General features: G+C 32.1%; 1 protein-coding gene across 5 annotated transcripts in view; it reads right to left on the bottom strand.

The window, feature by feature from the left end:
- LOC136229551 (agamous-like MADS-box protein AGL31) overlaps positions 1-13,952 on the bottom strand; it is a 50,589-nt gene extending 36,637 nt beyond the window's left edge. For 2 of the 5 annotated variants that reach the window (XM_066018417.1, XM_066018415.1), the window contains exon 1: positions 13,649-13,949. In XM_066018417.1, the coding sequence (XP_065874489.1) occupies positions 13,649-13,833 (185 nt within the window). In that variant the 5' untranslated portion in view covers positions 13,834-13,949. Of the gene's footprint in view, positions 1-13,648 lie in introns of all 5 variants that reach the window. The other 3 variants (XM_066018413.1, XM_066018416.1, XM_066018414.1) reach the window with 3 other exon arrangements.
- Between the last annotated feature and the right edge of the window lie 687 nt (positions 13,953-14,639).

Genomic DNA, 14,639 nt, shown 5'->3' with positions numbered 1-14,639 from the left:
ACAAATGTTCACTGAAATTTGTCACTCACCAACACAACCAGTCTTGATCACATGCATCTTTATGCATGTAGAATTTGCTCATTCACCGTTAGATCTAGGCTTATTAGAATCCTAAGATGCAGATTCAAAGCATTCTGAGGCTTAAATCTAATAAGCCTATATCTAATAGTTAATGAATAAATTCACTTACTCATTAAAGTGTGTGTGAAAATTTCTGTCAACAAAAATAACTTTTGTTTAAATTGATGAGCTTACGATGAGCTAACTTAGACAATCTCACTCCATTCTCCTCTCATCTTCTCTTTCACAATCACAAACACATTTATTAATTTTTGTTGTTCTCACTTACACACATAGACATTTATTTATACTAATGTTAAATTAATAATAGCTACAAATTATGTCAGTTGACATTAAGTCCTTTTATAAAAAAAATTTAGTAACTTAGTCTTCAGTTTTATGTAAGTTTTATGTAAGACTTTTTCTTGTAGGAAGTGATAATCAACCTCATCATGTTTGGTTCTAGTATGGAACATAGAATTTAGGATTTTGTCAAGTATATAGCTAACTAATTATCACAATTAACTATACCAAGTAATCCACTAGCTGATGAAGATCATGAACCAAGTACATTCTTTTGATGCTGTCATGTACTATGTTGTACTCAATAAGGACATTGTAGGTTGGCTTTTAGCACCAAGATATAGGTCCTGATTAAAAACTAACATACCTTGTAGTCGAATGCCTTGTTTCGTGATCTTCAACATAATCAGCATCACAATATCCACGCACCTCACTCTTTCCTCATTTTTTATATGGGACATCATAGTCCATCATACATCGGACATATCATAGAATTCTTCAAATGGCTTCTAAATGAGCCTTCTTGGGATTCTGAATAAATCGACTTACCATGCTTACTGCATACGATATATCTAGTCTTGTTAGAGTGAGATAGCACGCTTACCATGCTGACTGCATGCCATATGTCTTGGGATTCTGAACAAATCGAGTTACCACAATTACTAGTTGTTTGTAAATTGTAGCATCTTCCAAGTCATTTCCTTCGGCAGAACATAACTTTGTGTGCACTTCTACTGGAGTCGTAATAGGCTTGCATTCTAGCATCCCAAACTTCTCCAAAATATTTTTAGCATACTTGTGGTGACACAAGAAGAGTCCTTCCTTCTTGCGCTCAACTTCAAGACAAAAAATAATTTAACTCTCCCAATGATTTCATTTGGAAACGTACTGATAAGTTGGCTTTGACTTGATTGATCTCAGCAACATCATCACCTGTGATGATAAGATTATCACATAAACTAATACTATAGCCAACTTCTCACCTTAGGCTTTCACGAACAAACTGGAATCAGCTGATGCCATCATCTAGCTGCCCTTAATGAGGGACTCTGTTATCTTCCTGTACCATGCGCTTGGTCCTTGCTTCAATCCATACAACGCCTTTTTCAGATTGCATACATAGTTTGATTGAGCCTTGCTCTCAAACCTTTGAGGTTGGTCCATGTATATCTCTCGATCCAATTCGCCATGTAAGAAAGCATTCTTCACATCCATCTGTCATAGCTTCCAATCTCTTCTAGTTACAACCGTTAGTAGAACGAAAATTATGGTGATCTTCGCAACTGGACTAAATGTCTCATCAGTCCATACCATACTTCTGTGAGAATCCTCGACCCACCGATCGAGCTTTCTATCTTTCGACTGGTCCATCGGGGCTCTGCTTTATTTATACATCCATTTGTAGGAAATAGGCTTCACATCTTTGAGTTTGGGAACTAAATCCTAAGTCTCGTTATGCTTCAAGACATCTATTTCTTCTTGCATAACCTTTATCCACTCCTTACTTAAGGATGCTTCTTCGTACTTTACAGGCTCCTTTACTGCTTCTTCGATCACTGTCGCATTTCCATACTTAGGATTTGGTCTCTCTTTTTCTCGGTGACCTCCGTAGTAGTGATTATTGTTCTTCTCTTGTTTATCATCATCAACAATCTCCCCGAGCCGACTTGGTCATTATCTTTCAGGTGTTTGATGATGTGCTCATATACGCCATGGAGATTGGATCTTCTTAAGTGACTTGCTCCAAAGATTTTCTTCTACTTTGCCCACCTCTTGAGTGATTTCTTCACTTACCTCAACTTTTTCAAGTTTTTTTTGTAATTTCTCCTCGATTTCTTTTGAATCGGGTGCTACAACTTCATGAGGAGACCACTAAGATGAAGCTTCGCCAAACACCACATTTTTTGAAGTATAACACCTCACTATTGTTGGGTCACAACACTTCCACTATTTTCTTTAATTGTCATAACCCACGAAGATGCATCTTATAGCTTTCTTATCAAACTTACCGTGTAAATGATCAAGAATGAAAACATAACATACGCAGCCAAAAACTTGAAAGTGACCTACAGCGGGTTTCATCTTCCATAGCTTCTCGAAGGGTGAAATAAAACAAAGTGGTGCTTGTGGTAGTCTGTTGATAACATCTGCAACTGTCTTCATACACTCTGCCTAGAACCGAATTGGAACATTCTTCGCATGTAACATACTTCTGCACATTTCTGCAAGGTGTATGTTCTTCCTTTTTGCTGCCCCATTTTTTCATGGAGTATTAAGACAAGTCAATTATCGTCGAATCTTGCAATCTTGCAAGTATCTTGAGAACTCATGTGAAGTATACTCTCCTCCACTGTTAGTGTGAAGGCATTGGATCTTCCGATCAAGTTCCTTCTCAACCTTCTATTTGAACTCTTTAACTTTTTAAATGCTTCTGATTTGTTTTTCATAAAGTACACCCACACGTACCTTGAGAAATCATCAATAAAAGTTATCATATATTAATGACTACTGACTGATGGGTACTTCACACGACCAAATGCATCATAAATTAATGAACCAACTCGAGCGGCTCCATTGCTCGATATTGAAAATCTTCATACGGCAACTGGTATGGTTTTTCGAACTGACATCCAGCACATACAATGTCTTCTCGAACATCAAGTTGTGGAAGTCCATTGAGCGTAGACTTCTTCCTCATCACCTTTAACTTATGATAGCTCACATGTCCTAGATGCACATGCCCTGTTCTTTCTAGCCTTGTGTATAGAGGCCATTTATGCTTATATTATATAGATAGGCTCAAGTTTTTTCCTCCATAAGTGGTGTGCCCGCCAGCTTCAGACTTCGATAGATCTTCACGTCTTTCGGACCAAATACCACATAGTTGCCTCAGGATGTTTGTTGTGACACTAATATCAAGTTCTTTGTCATCTCGGGTACATGGAACACATTCTCTAGTTGCACTTTCTTAGAGTTGTATCGAGGCACGACTATCGTCTTGCCAACATGTGTGATTGGTAATTTATCATGCTCGATAATTTTTTCTTGTCATATGGTTAGAGCGTCCAGAGTCCACTACCCAATCATCATTGTAATTAATAAATTTATTACTTACAGCGGTAAATGCTAGCTCATCATGTGCATCTGCTTTGGAGGGCATGATTGTATCACATGTCATTGGCTCTATAATTGCACATGAAGCCTCAAAGTCACAATCTTCCTCTCTTTCTTCTTGAGAGTGTGTGGATGTTGCAACGTTTCTTTCTGCTTTCTTGTATCGACAATCTCGAGCATAATGATCTCTTTCGAAATAATTTTAATATTGATTATTCTTGTGCTAATGTTTTTTCTCGTCCACTTGGTTGTGGTTGTGGTTGTGGTGAGCTCCTTTGTTTGAATCTTCCGCTATTTTTCGATCTCATGATTTTTGGATCCTTGCTCTTTTTATTGCTAAAAAAACTTTATCTTCACTTGACTTAGACCTTAGAATTTTTTTTGTCTAAAAGCCTCTTGATTAGCCAAGGTATTTTCTAATTCGTTTAAACTTGGCTTTTTACCCCATCCACGGGTTGTTGTGACAAGCGCGGTAAATTCACGATGCAAATCATGGACTATAATTCTTCTCATTCTCGTTTCAGTAATTTTATTTTCAGGATCCAATTTTGAAATTTCTTTACATAAACTTTTGACTTTAGTAAAGTATTGACTCGACGTCATGTCGTTTTGCGAGACCGATAATAACTCGTTCTTAAGTTGTTGTAGCTTGGCATCGTTTGTTATTGCAAATACTTCGGCATAAGTGTCTCATGCTTCTTTGGCGGTTTTGGTGTCTTTGATTCGTTGCAGCAAATCCTCCTCCAACGCAATTGATAAAGCATACATTGCTTTACCACACTTGAGCTTCCACTTTTTAAGGTCATTTTATTCCGTTAGTGGCGTTATTTCATTACCTCCAATAGTCTCCTATAAATCTTGACTGAGCAGATAAAATTACATACGAATACTCGAAGTACTGTGGTTATTATTATTGGGTTTTTCTAGAGTGCTTACCGAGGTAGACATGTCTGCCATGATGACTTGATTATCTCCTTTAATCAACCAAGTAAGTTTGGTCCCCGACTAATAACACACTCTTAGACTGTGAAACAACAATATCCCGAACCACCACGATCCCAAATCACAAACTTCCGAAGCACTCGTTTCATGTTTCCTAACCGCCTGTTTGCACTTGATCATGTATGGATCTCTGACCGTCTGCTCTGATACCACTTGTTGTATATAACTCAATTGAGTGAGATATGTTTTATTGATATATAATGCAAACTTTCCATACAACAATGTCCACACAAATTTGGTTTTCATATATAAATATCTAAGATTTACTTAATTCTAGATCCTTCAATTTATTTGTCAAGAGGTCTAGAAAAATATGTATTAGTCGGTGATGATTCTTTTATTTATTTTAATATAGATTAGAAACTAACATCTAAAATTAGATTTACTTTTGAGTGGAGGTGTGGTTTGAAATTTTCAAATAATGAAAATACCATGTTAAAAGCGGAGATATGGCAGGTTCGGCAGGTCAAACCCACCCGTCAATATGAGTATTTTAGCCTGATATTGTCTTGGTTTGGATAACACACAGATAGTTCAAATTTTATTAGATCTTGACTGTAATCATACACCAAATTTGATTTTTATTTTGAAAACTCGTATTGGTGAAGCAACGCTTGATATGCTTTGTAGAAAGTTGGGTTATAAGGGTTGTAAATGTGTTAGTAATTTGGACCGGGAAGGTGAGTTGGTTTTAATTTGGTTAGAGGATGATATGGTTAAAATCATTAATTCCAAAAAAAAAATATTGAAGCTTCCATTCATCTTTGTATTGAGAGAGTGTCGTTTTACAGGGTTTTATGAAATGCTTGAACGTGCAAACAAACATGAGTTTTGGAGGTTTCTACATAATCTTTCTGGTGTTTGCTATAAGGCCTCCAGGAAGCACTCAGTTGACTGAAGGATTTTGGTTTAGATAGTTGTATGGTGAAAGTTGGCGCTTTTATTGTTATGAATCATCTGCAGCAGTTTTCTTTCATTTGTCCTTATGTTCAAATTTTGAATGATTGTAAATATCTTCTTACCATACTTAATGATGCTATGCGTCGTATGTTAATCGCACTGTGAATACGATTGCTCGTCAATTGGTTGATGTAGTCTATTATATGTCAGAGTTGACAGTTTGATCTGATCTTTTTTTTTCTTAATGTTTTGTAACTTTATTATTATTAATAAATAAATATATATATATATATATATATTTGTTTAAAGATTAAAAAAACAAATTTACTGTATTAACTGCATGTTATCATTCATAAGAACAAATCAATGTTCCATGAAAACTTTGTTTCATGTTTCCAATATGCATTGATGATTATTAATTTAATAGTAAAGGAAATGAGAACTCAATTCCTTAGAGCATCTCCGAGAGACTATTAGTGTACTCTCTAAAAATAATATAAATAATTGATTCTTAATGATTTAAGAGTGATTAAGACATTTCATCTCCAACAATACTCCTTATTTATTTTTATTTTTTTTTAATTGAAGATTGACAAACAGGAGAGGCAAAGAGCGGACATCCCAACGAGGTTGGCACCCCCACTCGTAAGCCTTAACCCTGTGCCAAATTTATTAAAAAGGGAAAGAAAAATACAAGAGATGAAAAGAAGAAAGTCTGGCTAGGTAAAGTGGTAATTAGCTCGCCCACCTAGATTACATAAATAAACAGAAGTGCAAAACGTAGGGATGGTATCCCACCAAACCATACCAGTAGCTGTTCGTCCAAAATTGGCGAGAAAGTCAGTTACTTGGTTTCCCTCTCTGAAGATATGCGTGATGACAACGGACATCGAATCAAGTTGAGTGAGTGGGCTTCCCATTAGCAAGCCGTCCATCTTCGGCTGTTTCCCGTCCATTAACTCGGCTTCAAGATGGATCTGTTGTTCTATGTCTTCTAATTGTAACGGCTGTGGTTCCTCCTGCTGAGGCTGCAAATCGTTTAGGATGCGATTGGTAACTTCTTTAACTGCGACTTCCGTCTGCACTGGTTGCTTCTTCTTTTCTTCTACCACTGTTGGGCCTGCCTTTCTATCAGCTTCAGCTGGCTTCTTATTTCGTTTACAATCATAGGCCATGTGGCCAATATTCGAGCAGACTCGACAAAAGCTTGGGAGCTTTTCATACACAACTTCAATCCATATCTGTTTTCCGTTTCTTTCAATGCCCAATTGTGTAGGCAGTTCAGTGTTAAGATCCACATCAATGAGCATTCGAGCAAAGTGACCAAAATCACCCTCCAATGTGGCTTTATCAATACGAATTAAACCTCCAATACCCTTGGCTATGTCAGATAAGATCTGTGCATCCCAATATTCCCATGGTAGTGAATAAAGACGAGTCCATACCTGGGCATTAGTTGATTTCTCAGCGAAAGGATCAAAATCGGGTGTCCACGGCTGCAGCCAGAATGTGCCAGGTTTTACGTTTATAATGCCTTTGGAGAAGACACTGTTCTTCATCTCTGTAGATCCCAGAATTACATGATAGAAGCCACGCCCAATGGAAACCAGACGCCCACTGTCCTTATTTATTATTTTATCATTAAAATTATTAATTTTGTTATATTTACCAAAACGTGGAGTGAGACTCTCTATTAATAGAGAGGATAGAGAGGTTTTGAGGAGTCACTAAGAGGTTATTGGAACTGATTTTTCTTTCTCCCTCCTCAAATTTTAACTTAAGAGCCAACTTAAAAGACCGTTGGAGATGCTCTTACTGTCTGAAAATAGTCACCCTCAATTCAACCAGAACTATAGAATTTAAGTAATTTGCAGATCTAATTCCTAACTCATATGAAGATTTTATAAACACGTTGGTAGGTGCTAGATTTGTTGAATGCTAGATTATTCAACAAATCAAAGTACAAGTACTAACTAAACTCATATCAAAATACATATGTTGGATCCAGGAGTTGACCACGGTGAATTTGGTCATTCACCGTTAGATGTATGCTGATTAAAATCCTAAGGTGGAGATTCAAAGCATCCTAAGGCTTAGATTTAATCAGCCTACATCTAACGGTGAATGACCAAATTCACATGGTCATCAGGGTCCATGTGAAAAATACTGATGTCAAAATATAATATTTTAAAAAACACTAATCCCAAAAGTTGGCATCCTGATTTCTGAAGCTTATAATTAGTGCACACCAATGAAGTATTGATACGGTACACGTGTAGGTACTGGTACATCAAAGGACATTTTAAAAAAAAATATGGGATATGAGTACGACGTGGATACACCAACTATTCTAAAACATTTTTATGATCTTCATCTACAAACATTTAATAGTGATTAGCTTTTTGGATGTGAACTGGTTTAATTAATTATTTATATTAAAGATTTATATTTAATATATTTTTTTTATATTTACCCATATTTTAGCAAACCTATTTAAAAAATAAATTTTATCTAATTAACTGTGAAAAGTATCCTCAAAATATCTCAGTATATCCACATAATTAAAAGAAAGAGAAAATAATGGGATACTTGTTTTGTCGTCCCATGGCGTATCCATATCGTTGGAGTATCCGAAACGCTTATGTCATTCTCTTAGAAGTATCGGTGCTTCATAGGTATACACCAAATCAAAATGGTCCTACTAAGGGATGAACTCCTAATAACCTCCCTACACATGTATAATGTGTCAACTAGGGCATACAAACCGACACTTTCCAAAAATACACATGGTACCTTATAAATAGAAAATGATACAACGAGCAATCAAGGTATCTCATCTCTTAATTCTCAGAATTTCACCATTCTTATTTCCAACCCCAAAACTAACTTAGACATCAAAACGGAGTCGCCCAATTTCGACCCCTCCTTTAACTCATTTTTTTATCTTATTACATACAGTATCTAAACCTTGTACAAGATCCGTCCTAAATTTTGCACTTCATTACTAAAAGTAGACTAGTACACTTATTATATATGTTTTAAATTTATTAACAAGTTACCTTAATGAATAACAATTAGAATCCAAACATTCAGTTATTGTGACAATAAAACTTGATTTTTAACTTGATGATGATATACCTAGTATTTACATTTAGGGTTGAGTACTAGTGCATTAATAATCTTTATTGGGTAGCAATCACCAAGTCAATGAGAATTAAAGCAAAGTAACATATAAACTGAGTTCGATAATTAGGTTTGTACATGGTTGCGCCGAGAGTGCATATGCAATAGATGCTAGAATTTAGGGTTTGGTAGAAATTGTATTTCTGTCTAGAATAAAGGGACTGTTTGCCTTAAAAAAAAAACTTTTACTTATTACTTGCTAGAATTAGGAAATCAAAATGTCAACTGGCACTTTGAGCCGTAACATAAATTCGTAGAGTTAAATCGATAATAAGGTAATTTGTTTATATAACTATCCATTTTAATATAAAATATATGTTTAATTGTGAGAGAAATATAGTCCTTTCTTTCCCTTGGTAAATACTACTAACTGCTTAGTTTATTTTACTATATCCAAAATTAAATATAAGGATATATTTGGAAAAATTATTAAATATTGATTCTATAAAATGAAAAAGAAATTATTAAATGTTTTCTCGAACTTTATAAAATGATAAATATTTTGAGACAAAAGTATGCTCGTGAGATTTTTTTTTTTTTAATTAGAGGGAATACATTTTTTTAAAGTAAAAATAATGAATTTCTTGTTTGACTTAATTCAAATTATTATTGGACATGGTTATAAATTAAAAACTGTATTTCCATGTAAATTTTTCTAAAATTAACTACCTGCAAAAAAAATGATTTTATTTGGAGCAAGTGACTTTTATTCATAATTAAGATATCATTCCATAATTTATTTTACACTCTAAATATTCTCTACATTACATTCAACATAACATTTTTTTAATATTTTATTTCTTTTTTACATATATTTTTATTATCATTAATATTATCAATAATCTGATTTCCTATTATCTTTACTTTCTGAAGATATTGTGGAGGTTAGCTTTCTTAGGTTAATTTCGACTTAATTTATTGTGGTGTTTGTTTTTTCTTTACTTTCTTTTCCCTACCAAAAAAATAATAATAATAATAAATAATAATGAAATAAACAAAACAATGTTATTTAATTTTAAATAATTAATAATAATTGTTTAAATTTATTTAAATGATTATAGTTATGTGTTTGTAGTGTTATGTTAACTTAATTTGTGGAGCTTCATGGTTAAGAGCATACCTATGACCGGAAGGTTATAGGTTCGAATCACAGGGATTGGAATGAAGATTTTTCTTTATTATTTAATATAAACATAATCACGTAAAATTAAAAAAAAAAAAAAAAAAAGCTAATGTTACTTTAATTTGAGTGTTTTGTCCAAAGTATACATTAATTTATCATAAAATAAAAAATGTAATTAAATGATTCAAAAAAAATGTAATTAAAAAGAATACATTCAATACATCACAATTTGTAATAACATTCAACTACAAAATCTAACAAAACAAACTACCCTAAACAAGATTTATCTAACATTAGCTAACTAACAAAACATGATTTATGTAACAAATATCAAAATATGGTTTCACCCACTTTATGAAAACCAAAATCCACCATTTTTGCTTTATATCTCATCTCCAGCATCAGCATAGAGATTTGGCAGTGGTTGGAAAGACAATCACAGCTCAAATAGCATCTCCAACGCTCATTTGATGAACGTTGAAAATGCCGTAACTATGATATTTGAAATATAGTGAGTGTAATCGATTTGATCAATTAAAAAAAAGATGCATTAACAAATAATTGATGTAAAAAAAAGTTATACAATTATTATATTTTTTATTGATAAGCTGCAATGAGCCGGAAATATAATAGAACTAGTTTTTGGCCCGTGCGATGCAAGGATTCATCTTAATATATAAATATTAATAAAAATACAATCTAATAATTACAATTAATGACATAAATGTGTTATATAAATTAAATATTATTATTTGATTTTCACATTTACTTTAAATAATCTTTTTATAGATAAATATAATATAGAATTAAAATTAATATATTATATATTATATTATATTTTTTTATCAGTAAAAAATTAGGAAGTGACACCTCAGTTTCATCGTTATTGTTTTATATTATATATAGATATGTAGAGAATTAGAGATATTTTAGGGATTAATTTAAATTCTATAGAACTTTTCGATATATTACTGATAAAATAATCTTTTTATAGATAAATATATATAATAATACAATTAAAATTAATATATTAAATTTTTTATCACTAAAAAAGGAGGAAGTGACACCTCAGTTCCATCGTTACTATTTTATATTATATATAGATATGTAGAGAATTAGAGAGATTTTAGGGATTAATTTAAATTCTGTAGAACTCTTAGATATAGTACGGATAAAATAATCTTTTTATGGATAAATATATATAATAAAATTAAAATTAATATATATTAAATTTCTATCACTAAAAAAGGAGGAAGTGACACCTCAGTTCCATCGTTACTGTTTTATATTATATATAGATAGATGTGTAGAGAATAAGAGAGATTTTAGGGATTAATTTAAATTATGTAGAACTCTTAGATATAATACGGATAAAATAATATTTTTATAGATAAATATAATAATACAATTAAAATTAATATATTAAATTTTTTATCACTAAAAAAGGAGGAAGTGACACCGCAGTTCCATCGTTACTGTTTTATATTATATATAGATAGATGTGTAGAGAATTAGAGAGATTTTAGAGATTAATTTAAATTCTGTAGGACTCTTAGATATAGTATGGATAAAATAATCTTTTTTTAGATAAATATAATAGTAGAATTAAAATTAATATATTATATATTATATTATATTTTTTATCAGTAAAAAAGGAAGAAGTGACACCTCAGTTTTATCGTTACTGTTTTATATTATATATAGATTTCTTACATTTATTGTATATTACAAACTTAATTATATATAATTGCATATTTCAATTAATTTTGAAGTAAAAATATATATATGTTTAACTGACGAATTTCTGCTTACATTTTTTATATGGAGAATTTTACATTTTTTTCTAAAACTTTTAAGTCTTTCCGAAAATTCTTGGATCTATATATTTTCTGGCTGGTTTAATTTATACTGTTAGTTGCAAATTCTGGAAATGACATATATATTACATAGGGCAAAGTACAAAAAAAAAAAAAATGCTTCGTGGTTTGCCTTATTTGCAAATAGAGGTTTGTGGTTTAAAAGTTTACAAATAGAGATATGTGGTTTGCTTTTTTTACAAAACAAAGTATAGAAAATTAAACTTTTAAGTGATTGATGACAATAAGAGCGTTTTTTAATTTTTTTTTTTTCAATTACATTTATATATTGACAAAACATAGATCCAAAAATCAAATTGCAACTATGTAAAATGACTTAAATATCAATTTAGTTCGTAAACTGTCAGATTAGTAAAAAAACGTGAAATTCCATCATATTATTTATTTTTTCGATTTAGAAAGTTGTTTTTTCGGAGGTTGTGTTTTGCTGATATGTAAGAATATTTTTTTTAAGATAAAAATGTATTTAGTTGTAATTAGAACTTAAATGTGTAATTGTAATACTTTGTTTTCTAAATAAAATATACCACAAACCTTTATTTGAAAACTTTTAAACCACATGGCTCTGTTTCACAAACATTTTTTTCGTACTTTCCCCTATTACATAATTAGATGAAGTTTTTTTTTTTTTTTTTAAGAAATTGGATGAAGTTGTGTAACCCAAAAGGAAATTAGATGAAGTCAATCATTTGGTAAGATTGTTTAATTTCGTAATAATAGGTAAACTTTGGGGATTGGAGGGCAAGTCTTGTCTTTTCAACTAACATGAAAATAACTACTAAATGATAATTCTCTAAAAAAAAAAAAACTAAATGATAATAATAATATAACTGCAGACTAACAAAAATGTGAGAATAAAGAAAAAAGGTTATCTTATGTTCAATTTACTCGGAAGAAGAGAGAAAAAAGCCGTTACAGTAATAATGAGTTTCTAAAAGCAAAATGAAAATCAAGATAGCACTTATCTGAAGTATCTAGAGAAGATCGGGATTTCTGGAAGTTAAAAATCGGAAAAGATTCAGAGAGAAAAATGCCTAATTCCTGTTTGTGAACTTAAAATGGAGAAAGATCGAAGATGAGATTAACAGAATAGCTAGTAATGTTTATTAATTACTATTTTCTATATGAAGAGAAGATTCAGAAAAATGAAAACCGTGAAACTCATGACGACGGTGTAAGGGAAGAAGCTTATAGTAACCTAATTATGGTGAAATGCAAATTCATACTCATACATACTAATTTTGGTAAAGTGTAGAGCAGAAAATGGCCATAGAATATTGTTTTGAAGCATTAAATTCAGAGATCAGGTAAAAGATCGGAATTACACTGCAGACACCAATGACCTAGGGGGAAAAAAAAAGTAGACCAAAATTTCTTCTAAAATGATGAATCGAGATCAAGGATTTCAGGTAGCAGTTACAGATCGAAGCCAGCAGCACGATGCCAAGTTAGAAAGGCTGACACAGTAATGCTAGTATTATATTATTTCACCATTAATTCAATTTTTCCGTCATTTTCCATCTGCTATTTCCAGGGAAACAAACAGCGAGAAAAAGGAGGCGTACGGCGAAGCAGTTAGAGATAGAAGGTAGCACGACGACGAGTTAGAAGTTAGAAAGCTAATACAGTAATACTATTATATTATTTCAACATTAATTCGAATTTTCCGTCATTTTTCATCTGCTATTTTCCAGGGAAACAAACATTGGAAAAAAAGGAGGCGTACGGCGTAGCAGTTAGAGATAGAAGGCAGCACGACGACGATTTAGAAAGACTATACAGTTTTCTACCAAAAAAAAAAAAGAAAGACTATACAGTAATACTATTATGTTATTTCACCATTAAATTCAACTTTTCCGGCATTTTCCATCTGCTATTTTCCAGGGAAACAAACAGCGAGAAAAAAAGAGAGGCGTACGGCGAAGCAGTTAGAGATAGAAGGTAGCACGACGACGAGTTAGAAGTTAGAAAAGCTAATGCAGTAACACTATTATATTATTTCACCATTAATTTAATTCTTCCGCCATTTTCTTTCTGCAATTTTCCAGGGAAACAAACAGCTAGAAAAAGGAAGCGTACGGCGTACCTGCTGTCGCTACAGTACTGGTAGAGCTTTCCGCTGCTGGAGAAGACGATAACGCCGATTTCAACATCGCAGAGAATGGAGAGTTCGCGAGCCTTTTTCATCAGTCCGTTTCGTCTCTTGGAGAATGTGACTTGTCGGCTGCTCTTATCTTCGATTCGCTTAATAGCTACCTTCTTCCGACCCATTGTCGCCGGAACTCCGCCCTAATTTAGTGCTAAGGAGTAGAGTAGAGTAGAGAGGAACAGCTGAGAGTGAAAACTGGATTTGCATTTAAAAAGGAAAATCTAGATGAAGAATGAAAAAAAGTGAGTCAATGAATGGTCGAAATTGAAACGGCTCTTCCTGGACACGTTTCAACCTGCCCATGGTCTTCGTATTGTGGGGCTGCTTTTTTCAGCTAATCCGTGTTTATATGTGTTCGTGTTCTTAAATTTATTTATTAAAATAATGATTAGTGATTATTATATTGTAACTAATTATTTGAATGAAGACAAAATTATAGAATGTTTTTTTTCGTATACTACTATTACTAGTGCTGCTTTTTTCCACCTAATCGTTGTTTATCCCATGTTTGTTGTTACGGTTTGTTATTTTCTCCTTGTTGTTTGTTATTTGCGGTTTAAAAATGAAAGATTTCTTATCGTTGGAAAAGACTTTTTTCATATATAAAACAGTAAGGTTCTGTTTTTTATTACTTAATTTCAGTATTAGTAATTTCAGTTCAGTTCATTACTTATTATAATTATTTATTATGATTATTTTTTTTCACTATTATTATGATTATTATTATTAGAACCATTATTGTTTTTATAAACTTTTTATTTTAATTATTGCTATTTTTAACGGATTATATTATTATTTCAGTTTCAATATAATTTAATTCAATTTACTTAATTTCAATCAAAAAGAACAGAGTCTAAGAGTAGTTCCACAATCAAACATATGAAGTTTTTATTTTTAATATGAAAAAAAAATATGAAAAAGGATAAAC

The sequence above is a fragment of the Euphorbia lathyris genome, chromosome 5 (assembly GCF_963576675.1).
Source record: "Euphorbia lathyris chromosome 5, ddEupLath1.1, whole genome shotgun sequence".
Classification (NCBI taxonomy): domain Eukaryota; kingdom Viridiplantae; phylum Streptophyta; class Magnoliopsida; order Malpighiales; family Euphorbiaceae; genus Euphorbia; species Euphorbia lathyris.
This window is presented reverse-complemented; position numbering and strand designations above follow the sequence as displayed.